At 34.6% G+C, this 24,131-nt stretch overlaps 1 protein-coding gene across 1 annotated transcript; it reads left to right on the top strand.

Moving 5' to 3' along the window:
• Window positions 1-407: 407 nt before the first annotated feature.
• Window positions 408-21,012, top strand: LOC129292013 (uncharacterized). The gene is made up of 8 exons (XM_054929506.1): window positions 408-581; window positions 5,707-5,823; window positions 6,723-6,970; window positions 7,343-7,495; window positions 7,599-7,755; window positions 17,375-17,514; window positions 17,610-17,645; window positions 19,818-21,012. Exons 2-8 carry the CDS (start codon window positions 5,745-5,747, stop codon window positions 20,649-20,651), a joined length of 1,647 nt encoding a protein of 548 aa, XP_054785481.1. The 5' UTR covers window positions 408-581; window positions 5,707-5,744; the 3' UTR covers window positions 20,652-21,012.
• The last annotated feature ends 3,119 nt before the right edge of the window (window positions 21,013-24,131 follow it).

Here is a 24,131-nt window from a genome sequence, read left to right on the forward strand (position 1 = left end):
CTTTGCATGTTTTTATTTCACATTTTTTATTTTATTATTTTGAATTTGAATTTTTTTATACTATTAAAATAAAAAATTTTCAATATATTAATTTTAACATGAAATTTTAATCATAATATTCTTTCCAACTTCAATCCGCTTCATTTTATTCGTTCTTGTTTTCATTTTTCAAGAGAATTGCATTACATTTTATTCGTTCTTGTCTTCATTTTTCAAGAGAATTGCATTAGATAATATTATGAAAAATTGAAAACCTTCGGATAAAAAAATAAAGGAACGAAAATCCGATGACCATGTCGGCTTTTTAAGGAGAAGGAAAAAGAAAAAAAAAAAAAAAACTTCCCCAACCAGGACCAAAAAAAAAAAGAAAATAAAAAAAGAAGAGAAGATAATTATTGGGAAAATCAATAGGATCGCGAAGCAGAAGAGGAGACAGCGAAATATTCCGACTTGGGTTTGGCGTCGAAGCTGGGGCGATAGAAGAAGAAGAAAACAGTGAGAAAGAGTGTAGACCAGCAGAGAAGATCGTCCGAAGCAAAGATTCGTTTTTGACCTTGCTTGCTCGTTCTGCTGCTTCCCTAGTAAGTATCCTCGATCTACCTCTTCCCCCATTTTCATTTCGTTGGTGCGGCTTGTTGATCATGCGTCTTAGGTTTTCTCCTATGAAGTGAATGGAATTCGGTTTGGGTCAGCCTTTAATGAAATTTGTGTTAGGCTTCTTTCTCTTTGGAGCATGTTTCTTTACCAAAACGCTACGCTATGCCCAAGATAATTTCTTGTCGAAATCTTGAATTTGGGCGGCATTGGTCAGTCTCTCTTGTTCGAAATCCGGATTTTTCACATGTTACGCCGTGTCATAAAGAAGGCAGGAGAGCATATGCACACATGCACCCTTTTTTCTGTGTTGAAGGAATCCGCGGTGGGAACATGATGTATTTGACTGGAAAGTTCAAATTGCGCGAGCATGAGAGGGAAGTTAGAGTAACCCTGTTCTGTCATTTTCTGTTGAATTCTAGTTTGTGATTTGTCTGGCTTTTGGAAGTGTTTTTCTGCGTCCCCCCTTTACCTTTGCTTCCTCAAGTTCTTTGCTGTTTGCATTCCTGCTGTATCTGGTATTAGTATTTAGCTCTCTTTTTCAAGAAACTTTTCATTCGCCTAATAGGGGGGAAGCTGATTATTATAGTTGGGAGAGAGAAAGAATGATAGAATGCCTGGTGCAATGGTAATTCTATTAACATTCAATGAAATCCTTAACCACTTTTTAGTATTTTGTTTTTTTTTTTGGCACTTTTCATTTGCGATGAATTTATCTAGATTATTATAGTTGGGAGAAAGAAAGGATGAAATTCCTGCTTTATATGGTATTAGTGTTTAGCTCTCTTTTTCAAGAAACTTATCATTCCCCTGATAGGGGGAAAGCTGATTGTTATAGTTGGGAGAAAGAAAGAATGATAGAATGCCTGGTGCAATGGTAATTCTATTATCATCCCCCCCTTTTTTAATGGTTGTTTAAAGAACATTCAATGAAATTTTTAACCACTAGCAACAACAAGTCTTATCTCACTTGATGGGTTCGGTTATAGATTGTATGACGGCATTGTGCTTTATTATTTACTAAGCTTTTAAAAATCTTGTTAACTAAGAGATCTCGATTAATAACTTCCATAAGTTTTTTTTTAGGTCTTCTTCCACCCCTCTTAATGTGGCTTGAAATTATTCATTTCATTTTTTTTATTGGTGCCTCTCGCAGTCTTTTTTATATATTTTCAAACAATTTTCTACCATTTCCCTCTCAAAAGGTGCTACGCCTACTTTTTTTTCTCCTGTGTGCTCATTTCTATGTTTACATGTACATCCGCCCATCTATCTCAATATTCTCATTTCTTTTTAGTTTATTAGGTAACTTAAGGTCGCAAATAACTTCGTTAACTTTTCTCTAATTAAATCACATAGCTTATATCCTATGTGCAATATTCCCATCAATTTTCTCATCATGTTGAATAGTAGCTTCGAAGAAAATGCCCAAGTTATTTAATGTGATTTTACGGTCCAAGAAAATGCCTGATAACTGAAGGAAAAGTATATTAAATTTCTATTTATAAAAATAAAGGGGATATTCAGAATTGTACTAACTATAGAGAGATTAAACTCATGAGCCACACAATGAAATTGTGGGAGAAAGTAATTGAGCATAAGTTAAGATTGGAGACAAGTATTTTTGAGAATTAGTTTGATTTTATGTCAGGTAGATCAATTATAGAGGTGATTTATCTACTAAGAGGATTAATGAAAAAGTATCGTTGTAAAGATAGATATTTACACATGGTTTTTATTGATTTGAAAAAAACTTATGATTTTATATTAAGAGAAGTGCTTTGGAAAGCCTTGAAAAAGAAGGGAGCATGGATCGTTTATATTAAAGTTATACAAGATATATATGAGGGGGTAAAAACTAGTATAAGAATGTCTAGTGGTCAAACAAAGGACTTTCTTATAAAAATTGGACTATATCATGAATCATCTTTGAGTGCTTATCTGTTTAACTTGATCCTAAATATTTTGAAGGAACATATTCAAGGAAAAATTCTCAAATGTATACTCTTCGCGAGTGATATAGTTCTTATAGCAGAGATAAGAAAAGAGATTAATTGTAAATTTGAGTTATGAAGGAGGGCATTGGAGTTGAAATGTTTCTGTCTGAGTAAAAGTAAGACGGAATATTTATATTGTAAATTTGGTAAGAGACTAGTCGACAGTAATTTGAAAGTGAAATTGAGAGATCAAATTATACCTCAGTTGGAAAAGTTTAGATATTTGGGAGCTATTATTCAAAATGATGGCAAAATCAGTAAGAATATTTGACATAGGATTCAAGTTGGGTGATTTAATTGGAGAAAAGTTAAAAAAGTTATTTACGACTGTAAGGTGGTTATGAAATTTAAAGGAAAGTTTTGTTGTACTACTATCAGACCGGTTATGTTATATAATAGTAGATGCTTGGCTCTAATAGGTCAGCAAGAGCATAAAGTTGGAGTAGCAGAGATGAGAATGTTATGATGGATGTGCGAACATACATGTAGAGATAAAATTCGAAATGAGCACATACGCAAAAAAGTGAGGGTAGCACCTATTGAGGAAAAAATGATAAAAAATCATTTGAGATGGTTTGAGCATATACAAAGAAGACCACGGAAGGCATGAGTGAGAAGAGTGAAATATATAACATTGAGCCCTGTTAAGAGTCGTAGAGAAGGCCTAAGAGAACACTCTTGAAAGTTGTTGAACATGATCTCTTAATTAATAATATTTTTAAAAGTTTGGTAAATGATAGGGCACAATGATGTCTTGCAATCTATGTAGCCGATCTCACCTAGTGGGATAAAGGCTTGTTGTTGTTGAATAGTAGCTTCGAAATACTTAAACTTGTTCACTCAAGATATAATCTGATCTTCCAATTTCATTTCTAAATTACGATTGATTGACCTCGTACAAAATTATAATGCAAATATTCCATCTCATTTCTCCTCAGGTTGAAACATTTTGACTTTAATGTCCTCCTCTATGACTTAAGTTTACAGTTAAACTCTTTTGTCGCCGTAATAAAAACTATATCATTTGCAAAAAAGATGCATTTGAGGATTTCTTGTTAAATATGTTCAGTCAAAACATCTAGGATCATGCCAAATAAAGAAGGACTCAAAGATGATTTCTAATGTAGTCCAATCTTTATAAAAAAAGTCTTTTGTTTCTCTATCATAGGTTCTTATACTAGTTGTCCTCGCATACATATCTTGTATAGCTCTAATTACCTGTTCCAGATTATTTGATTTTCTTTCCTTGCTCGCAGCAATCGTATAAAATTTTCATTATCCATCCTTGTCCCAAAACCATTGTAAAAATCTTCAAATACTTTAAAACGAGCTTCACTTAGTTTTTTTTAGTTTCCTTCTTGGCCATACATTGCCTTTCACAATTTTCATTAGTATTGCACAAATGGATTGGTCTAAAATATTTCTTCTTATTTTTAACATTTTCTTGTACATTATCATTCCACCACTAGGACTCTTTTTTTATCGGATCAAAACCTTTTGATTCTTCCAAAATTTTTTTAGCAACCTTCCTTACCTTCTTAGATATATCTTTCCACAAGATGTTAGTACTTCCCTGAGACTCTTAGATTCCTTCGGCCAAACAAATTTTGCTTGAAAATTTCCCACTTCTCACCTTTTAGCTGCTGCTACCTAATCTTTGGAATTACCACTTGTTAACACTTGTGATTTTTACTTGTAATACGCACATCATGGACAAGGACCTTGTGTTGTATCGTTTTAGCATCTCTAGTAATCCCCTTACAATTTTTGCAGAGTTTTCTATCCATGTTTTCTACAAAAAAGAAATCAATCTATGGCCTTGAAGCTTCACTTTTGTAAGTAATGAGATATTCATCTCTCTTCTTGAAACAAGTGTTGGCGTGGCACTCTTGAAAATATACGCCGACAAGAAGCCAAGAATAGATTGTTCTTCATTATTTATCTCCTCAAAACTAAAACTGCCATGCACCTTCGTATGATTACCTGCCTCTCCCTCAACATGAACATTAAAGTCTCTTTTAATAAAGATCTTTCACTTTGTGGTATGCATTGAATTAACCCCTTAGTTGTCCCAAAACAATTCCTTAAAATTGGTTTCTGCCCCACTTTGAGGTGCAAGAGTGCTAATAATATTGACAGTCTCATGTTCAACAATCATTTTTAAGGAAATAATTATGTCTCTCTAATTCTGTTTACTTCTACCATGATCTTCTTCCATTTTTTATAAACAATGTTACCCATCCTATTGCATGTGCTTACTTTCCCTGTATATCAATGTTTAAAACCTTGGATATTCTTAGCTTGTTCATTGGGCTGTTTAGTTTCCTAAAGCACAAGATATTAATTGTTTTGTGATTCATAACTCTTATCACCTCCATAGATTTATAATTCATAGTCTCAATATTCCAAATACTAAATCTAATCTTGCTCACATGCATTAACTTCTTTAGCCGTGCCTATCCATATTAATGCGGTAACTCTTGCTCATTTAACACTACGTTAGGGTCTTGATATAACGGCTTTAACTCACTCATCACTGTCCTCGAGCCATACAATATGTTATTTACATGCAACGACCTAGCACTAGTACAAAAGCGTCTATTGTCCATATCCATGTGAGATTTAACAAAGTTTCACATTGGCTGTTAAGAGTCTAACACAACTCTCCTCCTTTTCTTGGGCTTGGGATCGGTTATAAACATAGGTGGAGTTATTGCAATCCTTAACCATTTATTCTATTTTATTTTTTTTCACTTGTTGTTGCAATGAATTTATCTAGATTACTTGAAATCAGGTTGTTATGATGGTGAAATTCTGAATACTCTATGTGTCGGTATGTTTCCACTGAATATAGATGTATGCTATGCTATTCTATGCTGGGCATCACACCCCAGTGGAACCTCCATACATGACCTTCACTAGGCTCCTCAATGGTGCCAAATCAGTATCTTATTTTTGTACATATGATTGCTCTTATCATTATCAAATAGAGTGTCAAAATAATGGAAGCTGATTCTCTCTTCTTTGTGATGGCTGTCTTGATTTGCCTTTTAACTTAATTCTAGATCTCTCTGTTCGTTGTAATTGATTTTCATTATTTACCTATAATTTGTAGGAATAACTTCTGGATATGTGAGCTTGCAAAAAAGCAGCATGAGCAACGATATATTTGATGTACAGATATTAACGGAGAAGTTGTTGAAACTCAACAATTCACAACAAAGCATTGAATGTATCCAAAATTCCTTCTCGATCCTTCTTCTTTTTAATTCCTCTTGGTGTTTTTCTTCATTATCTATGTGCTACTGCCTACATATGAATTATGGCTATGAAACCTTTCATGGCACATGCTCTTGATTCATTACATGGTATCAAGTTACTTGAAAGCCGTGCTGTGGTTTACTGGGTATAGAAAATATCTTCTAAAGGAAATGCAACCTATACTTTTCATGATGTAATTTCTATTTTCTTGATTTTTGCAAATGGTTTTCATTATTTCTTTTTCCTCAAATCCTCATTTAGTTTTAAAATAAAGTAAAGGAAAACGGACTGTTATGTAAAATTCCAATCCCCTCCCCAAAATATTTCATGTCTTTAGTGCAATAATAAATGATCTGTTTCTAGTCATTTTTATTTTCATTCTTGTTCAGGTTGTCCTTAGATTCCAATATTTTATAAATGATATTGGTTAAACTTAACCTAGTCCTGATGTTTCAATTTCAAGTCTTCATTCATGATGAGATAAACTTTGCTTGAATTATTAATGTTATATCTATTGTTATGCTCCAGATAAGTGGACAAATTTTTTATTTCCGTGTTTGAGATATTTTTATTTATGAAATTTTTTCCATAAAAAAAGGAGCATCCCATGTTGTTATTATTCTGGTACTTTTAGGGAAATTTCTATAAGCACATGTTACTTTCATGACTTTTATTCAGCCACTTTAGTCTCCTTGATAATGCAGTCTAAGCTACTGGTAAAAATTTGGCATACTCTAAGCAAGTGCTGTAGCTGAGTAATTTTTGAGAAGAAATATTACTGCAACTTTGACACTGTTATTTATTAACTTTGAGTTTGTTTTGGTTGATCTTGTCTTGTTCACATATTTTTTCCCCTAACTATCCCATCAGCTTTGTCCCGATGGTGCATCTCTCACCGGAAGAAAGCAAAAGACATTGTTGAAACATGGGATAAATTATTTAACTCTTCCCAGAAAGAGCAGCGTGTCTCTTTTCTATACTTAGCTAATGACATCTTGCAAAATAGTAGGCGGAAAGGTAGTGAGTTTGTCAATGAATTCTGGAAAGTTCTTCCGGTTGCTCTCAGGCATGTCTATGAAAATGGCGATGAATATGGAAAGAAAGCAGTGACCAGACTTGTAAGTTTTATTCTCTTGTCAGAAAATGTGGTTGTAGTATTGTTTATCTACTGGGACATATGCACTGTAGGGCCATGGCCGCCAGATTGGCTCGATTATTTTGGTTGAGGATTGTGGCCCATATTCTCTGTATCACCAGCATTTTTGTATGGTCCTACCATAGAAAACTAATGTATTAGGGAGTCCAATTTCATATCTATTTATCTTTATCGTTTTTCTGCATGATTTTTCTTTTTCTCACACTTATGGCTTGGGTATCCTTTTTCTTACCCGATCATTTCTTCATCATCACCATCACCATCATCATATTATTATTATTATTATTATTATTATTTTGTTGGTAGTAATGGTGTTTTCTATTGGTTTGACTAGGTTGACATATGGGAAGAAAGGAAGGTTTTTGGTTCAAGAGGTCAGGGTCTGAAAGATGAAATGATGGGTAAGACTCCACTTCCATCCTCTGCAAGCAATGGAAAGAGTAATCCTATCAAGATAGTGAAGAGGGATGCCCATTCTGTGAGAATAGTAAGCAAGAAGGCTGCATATTTTTTAAAATCTTTGATACACTTTTTGTGATGGTTTCAGTAAGTGTCTGATAAGGTTTGCTATTTGATCATCTTCTTTGTAGAAACTGGCTGTTGGGGGCCATCCAGAAAAAATATTGACTGCATTTCAGTCTGTTCTTGATGAACATCTTAGTGAGGAGGCTGCCCTAAGTAAGTGTTGTGCTGCTGTAAGGGATGTGGGCAAACTTATAGAAGATGTTGAAAGTACATTGGCTCAAGGTAAGAGTGCTGCAAATGAGACTTTCTTGCAGCTTTCTCTATATCGAAGTAATGGACGCTGAGCATAAAGTAACATGCATAGTAAATAATATATTTCACTGGTATCGATTATTTGATTAGAAACCTTTTTGATTGCAAGGTAGCTTTTGATTTGAAATATCAATTTATGCACCCGGGAAATAACAATGTTTGGTTATGCTTGGTGGTGGCTATCTAGAAGTGATAGGAATGAACTGTAAAGGGAGTACTGCTCCTGAAATCAGGGGTTTTACCTTTTGCTTTTCAATTCATGTAGCAAAGGTGGAAAGCTGAAAAGATTATAAAGAGATGCGCCCTTTGATTAGTTTTAGTGAATTTGAGACCTAAGCGATGGTAACATTAACATTTGACATTTTTAAAGAACACTTCTTTTTGGGTGTGTTAAGTTTACTTAATTTTCTAGGCATTACATTTTTGTTTCCATTCTTTTTGTTTCCTTGTCCATATACATACGTACGTACATATATATTTATTTATTGAAGTTGGTTGAAAAGCATGAACAACATGTGATCCTTACTAAGCCTTTCCTATTCACATTGCCATTATTTTGTCGTAAGTAAATGCTGAATAATATATTGATTGTTTTTAATAAAAATATTAAGTATTAAACGATCAAATATAATAAAATTTTTAGCATTCTTTTACTTTAGCAAAATGGTATTTTGATGGTTATATTTATTTCTGGATAAATTATTATTTTTAATTTGCAAGGAAGAGTGCACGAAAGGCACTCTTAGGTTACATGCATGCCAGTGCCAAAAGCACCCTGCTTTTCAGTGGCCAATAGATTTTAGAACCCCAATGGCAATACCCCAATTATCCCACTTGAAGGCTTTATGTGCTGTGCTTTCTTCACTAGCCAATCAGTGCTTTGGCTTGCCTCTCTTTGTTGTACAAGTAATTGTCACCTCCCAATCTCTACAAATCATATTTTTAATGCTTCAATCGAGCTAACTTATGATTTGTGCAATCATCCATTGTTGTTTAGTTTATTGCCTCAGGATTGTTTGCATAAAATATCTGCCTTCTGATTCCGAACTCTTTGCTGGCAGAAAAGCTTGCAAGTTTTCCCTCCAGTTCCAACATCATGGAGGGTTAAGCTCCCAATGTTTGTGGAAACCCCATTGTCTAATTCACTTGACTTCTCTAGTAATGCCACCACATGTAGTGCTTCCCTCCGTGATTGAACCATCTGTGATGACCCTTAACATTGTTCAAGTTTGGTGGATGCCATTTGGGTCCCTTATCTAGACGACCAATCTCGCTCCTCCATTTATCCTTTAGGCTAGCATGTTCATTTTGCTTTTAACAGGCATGTGTTGAGTAGTTTGCTTATATCCTTTCATTTATATGAGAAAACTCACTACACCCACTACACCTGAGATCCATATAACCCAACACGCCTATCCAAAACTACCTTCCGTAGTACTACTTTATATTTGACTTTAGTACCTTCACGCATGAAGCATCCTTGTTTGTGATCAAGGGGTGTGCTAGGTAACGTCATGCTTGGATCAGCCCGTCTAATTGGCCCTTTATGGCTTGTTTGTTCCTTCAATTCCATTTTTCTTCCAACTTCTATGGCTGAATTTTTTTTTTTGTGCTATGAGCCTTTATTATATTCTCTTTGCTTGTGTTTCCCCTTATTGCAAGGTAGACTTTGGGATTGTGCTTTCTTTTAGTTTTTGTCCCAAGCTTCATTGGTGGACTTTCTATTATTTGTTTATCCTTTGGGTTTACATAGCTACTCACACTTCAAACTTTTGGGTTTTGGATCTCTTGAGATGAACCCACATTGGGCTTAGTTTTCTCCTTCTCCCACATACACCCCATTCCTAATTTGCTTCCCCCCTCTTGATTTTCCTTACTAAGCATTGGAAGACAAACCCTCTTCTCCTTCTAAGTTATCCCTATCATACATCGCATCCTTTGGTTACTTTGCTTCTGCAAAGCTCTACTTTCTTGAAAATTGTAGGGTGTGTCTTCATATTTGCTAATGCAACAAATCTAGTATAGAGTGTCTTTTGATTTGCCTGAGGTGTACAATTTTGCTGCCCTTATGACTAAGTTGTTGAGTAGTTCTCTTTAGCTTGCATTGAGGTTTGAGGTTTGGCTTGTCTTCGAGCAAGCATCGACAGTCTATACTCATTGGAAAGTTTATCTACTTGCTCACCAGCCCTCAACAAAGGTACAGTTTTGGCAGAGCATGATTTGCTTTTATGGCTTTCTTACTTTTGATGCTTTCAATTCTTGGCTCTGGATGCATGTTTTATGGACAATCTACTTTTATGTGCTCATACGTTGCATATCCAAAGCATGCCATGTTCAAGCTATTGTTTTCAATGGTGAAAACGAGTTTTGAACAATAAACTTGGACACTTGTTTCTTTCATAAATCTATTTCAATAATTATATTGGTGAACATTCCCTTTTCTGTTATATGGACAATCCACTTCTGTGTGCTCATACATTGCATATCCAAAGCACACCATGTTCAAGCTATTGTTTTCAATGGTGAAAAACGATTTTTGGACAATAAACTTGGACACTTGTTTCTTTCATAAATCTATTTCAATACTTATATTGGCAAACATAACCTTTTCTTCACTAAACTCATCACCCTATATTTGTAGTGTTTTGCCAGTTCAATTACTTAGCCTCTCCAAGAAGTGCTTATTGTAATATTGGATGGGAGATTTAGGTTCCTTACTGATAGCACGTTGAGTCAGCATGCTCCTTGACTTTTGACTTATCAGAGAAGAAAGAGGAGGAAGTTAGATTCAGCTTTATAGAACTAAATTAATTTCTGATCATGTGTTGCATTTTCAGTATTAGTTAGTTAAATAAGTGGACCAATAGTTGTTAAGTGGTTCCCTCGCATTCAAGTCAGTTTTGAGTCTTCCCAAATATTTTGGGATATTTTTTGATTATTTATATATTATTCTGATGTAATTGCCGCATTAAAAATGGGCTAGTTTTCATTATAGCTAGTCACATTGAGAAATAAATTATCCTTTCCATCGGAGATTTTCCTACTTTGGCTATTGAGTTCATCAGGGGGATATTCTTGCTCTAATTAATTTAATAGATTTATTGGCTTTATTATTACTATAAGCTTGTTTGTAGAAGCCCCTTTGGCTGTCATTGCTTCAAAACTTGAAATGCTTACCTGCTAAAGGAAAAGGCAAAAGCACTTAAGGCCTCTACAATAAGGGCAAGAGACCTATGGATAAAAAAAAGTACCAATACTCTTATTGGGAAGAAGAAAATTAAGATGACTACAACATAAGGGGCCTACGTCCACCACACACAAAAATTGAATTCCCCAGATTCAATGGTGGTGATTTGTGTGGTGGATTCTAAGGGCGGAAAAATATTTCTACTGTTAGACTCCAGAAGATTTTAAAGTAGATGTAGCTTCTATTTATTGGGAAGGTGACACCTTGGATTTATTCTCTTGGATAAATTCTAAGCTTACGGTGCTGTATTGTGAAGAGCATGTCAAAGTGTTATAGGAGCATTATGGACCTCTAGAATATTTGAACCCTAACGAACACCTTAATGCCATTAGGCAGACTGGGTTAGTAAGGCATACCGCTAAGAGTTTGTGAAGAGAGTTGCATGTCTCCAACTGGTTAGAGCATTGTCTCTTTGGGGTCTTCCTTAGCGGTCTCAAAGAAGAGTTGAAAGCTAATGTACCCATTTAGAAACCTAAGACAACGTATAAGGCTGCAAGTTTAGCCCTAGAATTTGAGAAAAAGGCCCAGCTTCACCATCGACCCAAGCCCATTTCTCATGTAGCTCAAAATTACACCACACATGTTCATATTAACTCTACATGTGACTCTTGTGACACCAGGCCAGGTACTATTAACTCTTTAAACTCCTCTAAACTCTCCTCAGTGTTCGCGAACTCCTCACAATTCTCTCCCTCAATCTTGGCCCTATCCCTTCTATTAGACTCGAAGTAGTAACACTAGCGTGAAAAGGGGCTTTGCTTTCGTTGTGGACAAGTCTTCAACCCAGGGCATCGTTGCAATGCTTCTTTCTCCCTCTTAGAAATTGCTGAAGAGGACGAAGAAGTGTCACCCCTATTGAACAAAGTAGCTGAGACAAAGAGGGAGCCTAAAAATGTTGAGATTTCATTCAACGCCATCTTGGGGCAGAACTCAGCATCAACTATGAAGCTGTAGGGTACTCTAGAAGGGAGGTCAGTCTTTATCTTAATTGATAGCGGTTAAGCACGTAATTTCATCTCAAAGGCAGTGTTAGTCAAATTACAACTTCCTGTTAGAAATATTCTTGCTTTTGGTGTTCAGATTGGCAATGGCACTAGAGTAAAATGCCACCAGGTTTGCCCAAAGGTTAAGGTAAAAATTTCAGATTTAATTATTCAACAAGATTTCTACCCTTTTCTTTAGGGGTTGTGACTTGGTGCTGGGTATTAAATGGCTAGTCTCTTTGAACACGATAGAAGGCAATTGGAATAAAATGTTTATGATCTTTTGGCTTAATGGGAAGAAATACAAATTGCAAGGCTTAAATGCTTCTATTCATCTCCATAGATGCTTCTTACTCAAGAATCAGTTGAGGTTGACGCAACCGAATCATTGAATGTTGACAAAAGTTGTAATGACTTTGCTGATGTTTTTCTAAGCTAGTGAGTCTGCTGCTACCTCATGATTACTATCATGCCATACTATTGCTTCTAAATGCTTCACTGCCTTATTTATGCCCATATTGATGTCCTCACTATTTGAAGGATGAAATTGAAGCACAAGTTGAGGAGTTGTTGCAGCGTGGCTTTTTTTGGTCTAGTAACAGACCTTTTGCAAGTGTTGTCTTATTGGTTAGCAAAAATGACAACTCTTTGCACATGTGCCGGCTTAATCAGCTTACAATACTAGATAAGTACCCCCATTCCTAATACTAATGAGCTTTTAAATGAATTGTATGGGGCGACTTGTTTTTTAAAAATTGACTGGTGTTCTAGCTACCACCAAATTCGAGTACTTCTTGCTCACATTCTTAAGACGGCCTTTTGTACCCATTCGGGACATTGAGTTTGTAGTCATGTCTTTTGGCTTGACTAATGCGCCTGCTGCTTTCCAAGCAATTATGAATGATTTTTTCCATCCTTACTTGAGAAAGTTTATTCTAGTCTTTTTTGATGACATTTTGGTCTACAGCTCCTCTCCTTAACAACACTTGAAGCATTTGTAGGTTGTATTTCGTCTGTTACAACAACACTTACTTTGTAAATACCAAGAAATGCTCTCTGGGATAGTCTCGAATCAACTATTTGGAACATGTAGCATCTGCTCTTGGAGTGGAAATTGATTTGGAGAAAATCACTGCTGTTTCTAGTTGGCCAACTCTAAAATCAGTGAAAGATCTTTGAGGTTTTTGGGCTTCACCGGATGCTACTGTCGCTTTTTCAAAAACTATGGTATTATTGCTTAATCCCTCACCGGTTTGACAAAGAAAAATGCTTTTTGTTGGTCTAAATAGGCACATCATTCTTTTAAAGATTTAAAGCGTGCCTTAACCACCGCCTCGATGTTATAATTACCAGACTTCCACCTTATTTACATTTGAATGTGATGTGTCCATGGATGGTATAGGAGTTGTACTTATGCAAGATGGCTACCCCATAGCATATTTTAGTAAGGGTTTTTCCTTATCCAGTAGATTTAAATTTGCTTATGATTAAGAGCTGTTAGCTGTGATGCAGGCATTACAAAAATGTTGCCATTACCTTCTAGGCTGTCACTTCTATATTCAAATTGATCATTGCAGCCTCAAACACTTACTGGAGCAATGCACATTGACTAATTCCAAGCAAAGACTCATGATCAAACTCCTCTGTTTGATCTCACCATTATGTGTAAGCCTGGAAAGGAAAATACAGCAATTGATTCCCTGTCTTGAAGGCCATGGCGGCTATCTCAAAACCTTAAAATGACTTGGTGCTCAGTTACATTGGCATGTTTTGTGCACCGATGTCTCACTTGTCAACAAAACAAGTACCAAACTTTGGCTCGCAGGTCTCCTTTAGCCATTACCCATTATGGAACAAATTTGGGAAGAAATATCAATGGATTTCATCACCAGGCTCCCTAAATCCAAAGGTTATGACACCATTCTATTCATTGTCGACCGTCTAAGTAAGTACAGCCATTTAATTCCATTATCTCATCCTTTTATTGCCAAATTTGTAGCTGCTCTATTTTGTAAGGAGATTGTGAGGTTGCATGGCATGCCTCGGTCTATCACTGCAGATTGTGACTCCATCTTTTTAAGTGTTTTTTGGCAAGAACTCTTTTGTTTGAGCCAAAGTTGCTTAAATACAAGTACAACATATAACCACAATCTGATGGCCAAACCGAGGTGGTAAATTGCTGCTTGGAGACCTACAACCTAAGTTGTAGAGTAAATTTCTTTGCTGGGCTGAATTCTCATTTAACCCCAGTTTTTCACTCTTCAGTCCTTTAAACTAGTTTATGGACATGATCCTCCTTCTTTATGCCCTTTTGTGAAGGGAGAAACATTAGTTGCTGATTTAGAGGAACAATTGGAGCTGTGTGATGCAATGCTCAGAGTGCTGCATGATAACTTGAAGAAAACACAAGATAGGATGAAAGTTCAGGTGGATCAGCAAAGGTGAGACCTTTAGTTTGAACCAGGGGATGCAGTTTTTCTTCATCTTCAACCTTATTGCCAAAAGTCCTTGGCTAAGCATAAGAGGGGCGGGGGATTTTATTGACCCTACAAGGTTTTGAGATGTTTGGATCAGTTACTTATGAACTTGAATTGCCTCATAAGTCTAAGGTTCATCCTATTTTTCAAGTCTCCATCCTCTGACCACCTCTTGGATAGCAACCATCTTCACCACCAGCATCTTTAGCACTCTCTGCTTGGAACTTGTCCTTGCTCCAATAAAGGTGCTGAATCATCGTTGGACACTGGAAGGTATTCTGGAAATTTTAATTCAATGGGATCGCTGACCGCTTGTAGATTCTAGTTGGGAGGATTATGATTTGGTGGCCACTCAATTGCCCACTTTTCGACTTGAAAACTAGTCCTGTTTTTCAGGGGGGGAGTTCTCAAAATTCTCCTCCACTTTTGACTTATCAGAGAAGAAAGGGGAGGAAGTTAGAGTCGGTTATGAAAATTAAATTAGTTTCTGATTATTTGTTGCATTTTCAGTATTAGTTAGCTAAATGAGCGGACCAACAGTTGTTAAGTGGTTCACCCATTCAAGTCAGTTTTGAGTCTTCGCAGATATTTTGGGATATTTTCTGATTATTTATTTATTATTCTGATGTAATTCCTTCATTATAAATGAGCCAGTTCTCATTATAGCTAGTCACATTTGAGAAATAAATTATCCTTTCCATTGGAGATTCTCTTACTTTGGCTAGAGTTCATTGGGGTAAGATTCTTGCTCTAATTAATTTAGTAAATTTATTTGCTTTGTTATTACTATTCCAAGTGTTTAACATTTACCCAGATTGAATCATGCTCAGAACATTGCTGGAAGGAATGAGTTCTAGTGCCCACCTTTGTAATATAAATGATGTCCTAAGATTGCCCAAGATCCATCATTCAGGATTGTGTCATCGCCTCATGGGCTTCTTCATATTGGAACCTTACAATGTAATTGTTGTTTTCCACATCTATTAGCTCATAGTCCGGTATACTTAGCAACTTTGTGAGCCTATTTTTCATGAGCCTATATCTTAGACTTTTGCCTACCAATGTTATTATCAGAGCCTTTCTCCACTGTTTAGGGTATTCACATCTTTCACTTTGGGAGTTGGGACACTTCAATAATAGGATACGTCTTCATGAGCACTGTGCTTCTGTGTAATCACCAACTTCACTACCTTCTCTCCAGTTGTCATTTTATCTTCTTACATCGCCACATGCTCATTATCCACTCCATTGTAACCCAACAAAGAGTCCTTATACAAGACTTGACTCCTTTTTTGCAGCATCCCTTCACTAGTTCCAGTCTTTTGTTCTCCTGGGTTAGCACTTTCCATCGAGTTCCTCTTTTCACCTACTGCTGCAATAGTTCCCTTCTCATAGCTCATCTTTCCAATTGTTCTTTTCCCTTCCTTACGTTGGAGTATCTTCACATTTTGAGTAGTGAGATCCCTCTCTTTGTTGGAAGTCTCTGTCCCTTCTGTGTTGCTTATCTTCTCCAAGCTAAAGTTGTAGGATAAATTATTTTAAGGTCAAATTTTAAATTAGCAAGTAAAATGAAGTTAGATATTATACAAGGGTTGGCTTTATTTTAGTTTAATAATATTTCATAATATTTGCATGTCACTTGTTGGTATATATTTAGCTATTTCAATTAGGACCAAATCAATAAATAATAAACTAACTAGAACGTGATGCTATACACTGGTTCTTAGGTGAGTGGCATTGTTCATGACTTGTAAATAATGCACCTTTCTTCAAGTTTTATATTATAGATTGATATATCAATGTGTTAATTGGTTTAATGATTGGTCTAATTTTAAAAACATTGATCCTGAAATGACTTTGATTTTGAATATGATCCAACCAGATTTTAGGGCAGAATATTGCAATTTTTGATCCTCTTGATGATATGAAAGCCTGGAAATTTGTGCTCAGAAACTTCAACTTATTTTCTGAAAGAAAACAATGGAATGCACGGAACCCATGTATGAAAGAGAGAAGAAAGGGGGAAGCTTTGCATGTATCAGCAATATCTCTGTTGTAGAAATAGACTGCATAATATATGGACATTGTGCTCATGAAATGGTCAAATAATTTGGATAATTCCCATTTAATGGTATCTTTCTTGCTTTCCCTTAGATGTTTTCCAAGGCTGTATGCTCCTTGCTAGTTCTGAAGCAATGGGAAACTGAATGGGAGTAAATGCCTTCTAGTGTTTTTGAATAAGTCATGCTCAAGCAAGTCTTCTGGCTTTTCCCACCTTTAAGTGGGGGAAAAAAGGAAAAGAAAATGTTGAACTGCTGTTCTATGGAATTTGCAGAGATCATTTAAAGGATAAGAGATTGTTCTGTACTAATTTCCACCGTCATAAAGTATGAAATTAATGGTGGTCAAAAGTCAAGTGAAGCAGTATTTCCTTGATGAATAGACAGGCTTGCAATTATCTATAACAGTTGGACTACAGGAAATGCTGTTTAATTGGGTGCACTGGCTAGTGATATCTTCACTGAATAGATGTGCTTATGATTTTTCGCATTGGTTCTGGAACTGCTCATTATTCCAATACATGAACTAAAATACCTAATTATTTTTGGGCAGGACATTCTCATAGCACATGCTGACTGTCTGCTCTGCATTAGACAAAATGTCTTTCATTACTTCAATTGTTTTTTCTGCCTTTAATATTTGAAGGTCAACCAGATCTCTTTTTTTTTTTTTTTTGGTTGGAAACTATTTGGTATTTGGTACTTTTGAGTTTTCACCAAACAAATTCAAGCTGTTGGGCCCAAATTTCTATTTTACGTTAAAGTGATTGAAGAATTATTTGTATTGATGATTACCTTTTTTGTGGGTTGTTTGTTACATAGGGAATCAGCTAGGATCCACTTTGATGAATGACCTGCAAGATCAGGAAAAGGAGCTTAAGCAATATATATTGCAACTTGAAAATGCTGAGGCTGCTAGGGATTCCTTGCTTTCCCATCTTAAAGACGCACTTCTGGAACAAGTACAGATGTTTTTATAATCTTATATATTCTGAGGCTTCAATTGTTGACAAGCTTTGTGCGATTGATGACTGCTTACTGATCTAAAGTTTTTCAGGGATCAAGGCAGGAGATGGTCCGCACGCAGTTGCTGGTGAGAATCTGTCCTTTCATTCTTCATGGGTCTAACACTGTTATGGTCCGCACGCAGTTGCTGGTGAAAAATAGTATTTTATTCATAATTAAAATATTTTGTTTATACAATATAATGATGACTATTTTTCTCATATTTTTAAAAACGAAAAGTACAGTTTATCCAATAGTTATTAAAAACTTTGAACTAATCAGGACAATAATTTTAAATTAGTGGTCTAACCGTAGTTGAATTGAGATTAACTTGATCATAATTAAAATAATATGATTCAATTAAAATATATAAATATTTTTATATAACCATGATAAGGGCAATATTTAAATAAATAAGACATTAATTTACAAGTAAAGGAAACATTCATGAATAAATTGCACATAATACAATAAAACAATAACAGAGCTATTTAAATACTTAACTACAAAGCTGATAAGTTATTATTTTTTTATTCCTTTCAAGTTAAAATGATATGTTATGCTTAATAAAATTATTTAAAAATTAAAATTGATTAAAAATAAAAGAAGTGTTTTTTAAAAAATTTTGGATATTCGGGCTAGCCCGAAGGTGTTAGAGCCGGGTTTGGCTATATGGGTTTTTTAGAAAGAGTAGGATTCTTTAAGCCCGACCTGAATTGAGCTCGACTTGAATAAGCCCGGTCCTCCCGAATTACTAGCTCTACACTGTATGATATTGAATTTTTGTATACGGTTGTACTGGGAGCTATTCATTATACCAAAATAGCTTAAGCTACTTGGTTAGGACTCAAGATAGGCTTTTATACCCCTCATCTTTATCTCTCTTTCTTGTGGGTTCTGTTCAATTATCATTTTGTCTTTGCTAAATTAACTGAATTTTTTTTCTTGAAACTGTGTTTATAATGTTTTCCTATGAAAATGGTATATGTGGAACTATTTTAAAATGAAAATAGTATATCTGGAACTATTTTAATTTTCTATGCGTAAAAAGAATGAATTTCTAAATGGGAACATGTTTCGGTTCCCTTCATAGGCCCTTTTTTTCTGTTCTTTTCTGTGCTCTAATTTTCCTTGAATTCTTTTAGCGATGGTTTAGTCTTAAAAATTGATTCGCTATTGCATTAGAGCACATCACGTGATCTATCTTGGCTTGTCTTATTATTGATAAATATGCTAATAGTTGTAATTCATGTCAATTCTTTCTTTTCAACACGGGATGTTTTGATTTTGCTATTTGTTTTCATGCGACTTTTGCCATTTTTTATTTGTAATAAGCTCATCAACATTTGATCTGTCTTTTCATATCTGATACGTGATAAATTTACAAGGATTTATTCGCATCTCTTCCTACTTGCTTCCCACTATTGTGTGCTTCCACGTCTGCATCTTAGTCGCTTCAAATTTGTAAGGAGTAGGATCCCTCTCCCCCTTTGTTTTTTTTTTTTTCCCTAGACTGCAGACATGTCAAGGGATCGACTTATCATCCACTTGTTAGCATACTTCCTTTCTAAAATTGTGGGGACTTTTTCTGCTGTTTCTGCCTGGTACTGGTACTTTATTTTGCCAATATTCATTCAGATGACCACTTTCTCCAACACAACTGGCCCGCCCATATTTTATGAAATATTTTATAGGAATTGCATTTTGCCTCTTAGTTATGATATTAAATTAAATTCCATTAGTTTTTTTTTTTTTTCCAGGGTACGCTACCCAAAATGACACATCTTTTTTTCTTTTGCCTTACACAAAGGAGTTGATGGAGGTGTTACCTTATCAGTTTTATGTGAATTCTTAAAAACTTTATTTCTAGCTCTGTGGACAGACCATGCAGATAACAGCAGCTTGCTGACGATGCTTAAATTTCCCTTCCATGGCCATTAAACTTCTTATTCTGGGGTCTCTTATGATCCAGCATATACAGGCCATTTGGTGCACTTAATGGGATAGAAATGGAATGAAAAATGTGATTTGGGAGATGAAAAATGACTCTTGTTCCCGTACTTCAAAAAGTAATAAGAGGATGATAGAAACTAGGGGTTAATGATTACAAGACTATGATAGACATTGTAAAAAATATTCAACTAACCAAATGGCCTGATAGTCTCTGACTTGTACATACACTTTTATCTCCTTTATGTTACACTTATGTTTCTTTTCTTATGTGTGGAAGAGTGGTGTTGATGTTTTTATTGATTTGTAGGGTGCACGGGAACAGATTGACCGGGCAGTTTGTGTAAGGAAGAGGCTTAACCCAGCAGCAGAAGACACAAGGGTGTTGGAGCAGAATGCTCCTTCAGCTCAATTTAACAGCACCTCTGCACAGCCTCCTTTTAGCCAACCTCTTTTGTCATTTGCTCCTCTCAAGACTACTGAAGAAGATAACAAGAAGGCAGCAGCGGCTGCTGTTGCTGCTAAGCTTGCTGCCTCCACATCATCTGCTCAGATGCTTACGTCAATTCTTTCCTCTCTTGTTGCCGAGGAAGCTGCTTCCATGAATGGTAGCTCAAAACCCACTGGATTCACTTCTGGACTACCTATGTTCAACCCAGAGAAAAGACCCAAACTTGAAAAACCATTGCCTGATGTCAGCAATTCTGATGCAGGTGGCTCTTCATTTTTTGCCCCTTCATCACAGCCTTCAATGGCAAATATGCCACTTGCACCTTCACTGAACCTCCAGGCCATGTCACAGCCTAGTCAATTGCAAACTGCATTTGCTCCAGCACCCCCGCCCCCGCCCCCGCCTCCACCCTCTCATTCTCCAGCAAATCAATATGTCCAATCCACTGGTTTGATGATTGGAGGTATTCCTTATGGATATGGATCAAATAACCTCCCACCTCCACCTCCACCTCCTTTACCTCCGCATGTAGCAGCAGGGTTATCAAGGCCGAACACTCAGCCATCACAGCAGTCACAAGCTCAGCAAGCACAGCAACAGCAACAGTCTGCAACAGGAGGATTTTTCAGGCCACCTGGCGTTGGGTTTTATGGGCAAAGCCATCCTTCAACACCGCCAGTACATAGGCAGTGATCATTGTTCTAAGGACCATTGGCCAACATTGCCGCAACTTTTATAATTAGCGAGTTCCCCTGGGACTTTGCTGTAAGCCGAGGATGTTCTCCGAGGCTCTGTAACAATGTAAATTAGTAGAAAACTAGATAGCTGATGTCAGGATTTGCCTGTAGCCTTTTATACCCTTCAGGGATCGCCCCTTTGCAACTGCCCTTTCATTAGTGGTAGGTTTTGAAATCTTTCCTGTACCTGTACCTAAGATCATATTCTGTTGAGTCAATTATTGCGGATCAGAACCTGATGGCCCTCACTAGATTTTCTTGTTCCCTTTTTCATTAAATGTTTTAAAAATTGGCATGACTTTTGTGCTTTTTGTAGACCTCTTCAAGAATCCTGCTTTATGGGCTAATCTTAGCTGCTATGAAGCATGAGCACATATTTTTTAGAAGGATTACTTGAGTAGAAGTGTGAGGAGATTAGATGAACGAGTGAAGCGAGTCTTGTATTTATAGTAAATTTTACCGAAGTAAGGGTCGCTGAGGTTCACCACTCCTTTTTCTTGTATGCCAGTCCTCACCTTTCGTTGACTGAATTAACTTAAAAATCTAGTCTAATGAAACATGAAGCATAGATATGTTAAAGTAGTAGTTCTTTTCATATTTATGTTTGTGAGATACTCTAGTAGAAATAAATATTTAAACATGTGGGCAAGTTTTAGCTTACTTGATTTGTTATCAGTTTTTAACAAGCAACAGTCTTGTCTCACTAGACAAGATTGATTATATAAAATACATGACACTATTGTATTTTATTATTTATCAATTTTTTAAAAATATTGTTAATTAAGAGGTTTTAATTAATAATTTTCATAAGTATTCTTCTCGACTTTTTCTCTACCTCTTTTATCAAAGTTTAAAATTATTCATTTTACTTTCTTCACCTGTGCCTTTTATCGTCTTCTTTGTTATGTTTAAATCATCTTAAATAATTTTTTTATCTTTTTTCCTCAATTAATGCTACACCTTTTTTTTTTTTGTATATGCTTATATTGAATTTTATCTTTATGTATATGACTGCACATCTATCTCAACATTCTCATATTTGTCACTCTAACTTTACTTCTTGCTATCCTATTAAAGTTCAAAATTCACTACTATCATATAATATAATTAGCCTTATAGCAATTTAATAAAATTTTCTTTAAGTTTATTTGGTACATTTTGATTGTAAATAAATCTTTTAACCTTTTTTAAATTAAATTACTCAACTTGTATCCTATATGCCACATTTTCATTAATTTCCCCTCATGTTGAATAATAATTTTTAAATATTTAAATTTTTTCACTTGAGATATAGTCTAATCTCCCAATTTTACTTTTAAATTATTATTGGTTGACTTCTTATCAAAATTACAATCCAAATATTATATCTTATTCCTACTCAAGCATAAACCTTTTGACTCCATATTCTCCTCCATAACTCAAGTTTATAGTTAATCTCTTATTATCTTCGTAATAAGAACTATGTCATCCATAAAAAGAAGGGAGAATGACAGAGAGGTCCCACAATGACTAATTAATTCAAATTAGATCTCAAGTGCCAAACTTTAAAAATTTTCAACTTAATTTCTTAATTTTACAAATCTGTTGTGATGAATTTGCAACTAAAAAGCATGTATTTGGGAATTTTCTCTTGAATATGCTTAGTGAAAATATTTAAGATTAATTCAAACCAACAAAGATTCAAAGATGATCCCTGATGTAGTCAAACCCTTATAGTAAAGTTCTTTGATTCACCGCGAGACGTTCTCATATTAATTGTTGCTCATTCATATATATATATATATATATTGTATAACTCTAACATAGGCAACTCAGACTGCTTTCTTTTCTGAGGTATTTCTCTCAGTATATAGTAATAAGCTTTTTCTAAATAAATAAAAATAATGTGTAAATCTTTACCTTTACATCGATACTTTTTTATTAATTCTCTTAATAGATAAATAGCTTTTGTAGTTACCTTATCTGGTATGAAGCCAAATTGATTTTCAAAAATACCAATCTCAACCTATATTCAATCACATTTTTTTTCTAATTTTTATTGTATAACTCATAAGTTTAATCCTCTATAGTTTGCACAATTTTCACTATCTTCTTTATTTTTGTAAAAATTATTTGTTATTATTTTTCATTATTTAAAATTATTTCATAAATCAATTTTTAAAATTTTTCTCAAAGTAAAATAAAATAAAAAAGGAAATATATTAACAATATAAAGATTGAGTCAAATTTTTACAATTATTATACCAAGGATAAAGGTAAAAACAGAGAAGAAATCATCAAGAGTGACATAAATTTCCAAACGGTGAAAGTGAGAAAGAAGAAAAAAAATATGTTTAAATGGATTCATAAGATATCCCAATAGAGCACGTGGTTTAGGGAAGACCATATAACTGAAAACTCATTCTTTCGGGAACATTAAACAGAGTAATGCTTCCACTTGGGAATTTTCTTGTCTCTAGAAATCTTAATGATATCGAATTATGGATAGTGATGATATCGGGAACCCTAGTTCTGGGTTTCTTTTTCTTTTTTTTTTTTAATCTGCTTGGAGGATTTGTACCTGTAAAAGAATTAAACCAGATTATTGACTCCCAACTGAAGGCCTAGTAGATTTATTTCGCTAGATGTTTGTACATTTCAAAAGGGAACAAATAACTGTATATTCTGTTGGGGTATACGCACGGGCAAGGAACAAGTTCTTTTAAAAATATTTAAAAAATAATAAACAACTTTTCTTTATCACAAAAAATATAGTAATTATTTTCTTCTAGATACATTTTATATAAAACTAATATTAGAATGAAAATTAATAATTTTTAATTTATAATATATTTAAAAGTATTCATATTTAAAATATTGAAAATGATTAAAAAATTAAAAATAATAAAAAAATATCAAAGGTGATCATAAAAACAAGATGTTTAACTAAAACATAAAATTTCCAAAGGTGAAAATGAGAAAGAAGAAAAAACATGTTTAATTGCATTAATTTAAAAAAATTAAATTTTATTTAAAAGAGCCCTTTTGAATTCTGCCATTATTATCATATTTAGTTTATATTCGTATATTTTAAAAAATTATTACTAAAAACTTAAATGCTTATGAATTTATAATTTAATTGGAGTTTATGTTTATTATAAGTTTATTTAAACTCACAATTCGATATAGATAATTAGCTTATAAAGACATGCTAATACCTTTAAATATTTTAACATGGTGTTTACGAATCAAATTATTATTTTAGAATTGTTCACAATGTTAAAGATTGGATTAAACTATAAGTTCGAAAAACTGATAGATGATAGAAGTCTATACAATTTTAATAAAACTAAAGGGAGATAACAGATTTACTAACAATCATCCTTCTAATTGTTCAGTTTTATTCAGAGATATGATACGTCATAAATTAATTTTTCTTTCCTGCCATGCCATTTTA

Source organism: Prosopis cineraria, unplaced genomic scaffold, assembly GCF_029017545.1.
Source record: "Prosopis cineraria cultivar Desert tree isolate PC_DT_omini unplaced genomic scaffold, ASM2901754v1 PC1, whole genome shotgun sequence".
In the NCBI taxonomy this organism is placed as follows: Eukaryota; Viridiplantae; Streptophyta; class Magnoliopsida; order Fabales; family Fabaceae; genus Prosopis; species Prosopis cineraria.

Excerpts from the sequence above, each read along its gene's own strand:
- LOC129292013 (XM_054929506.1), top strand. The coding sequence starts at position 5,745 with ATGAGCAACGATATATTTGATGTACAGATATTAACGGAGAAGTTGTTG. Across the intron at positions 6,971-7,342 it reads AGAAAGCAGTGACCAGACTT|GTTGACATATGGGAAGAAAG; the intron begins GTAAGTTTTATT and ends TGGTTTGACTAG. Across the intron at positions 17,515-17,609 it reads AAGACGCACTTCTGGAACAA|GGATCAAGGCAGGAGATGGT; the intron begins GTACAGATGTTT and ends AAAGTTTTTCAG.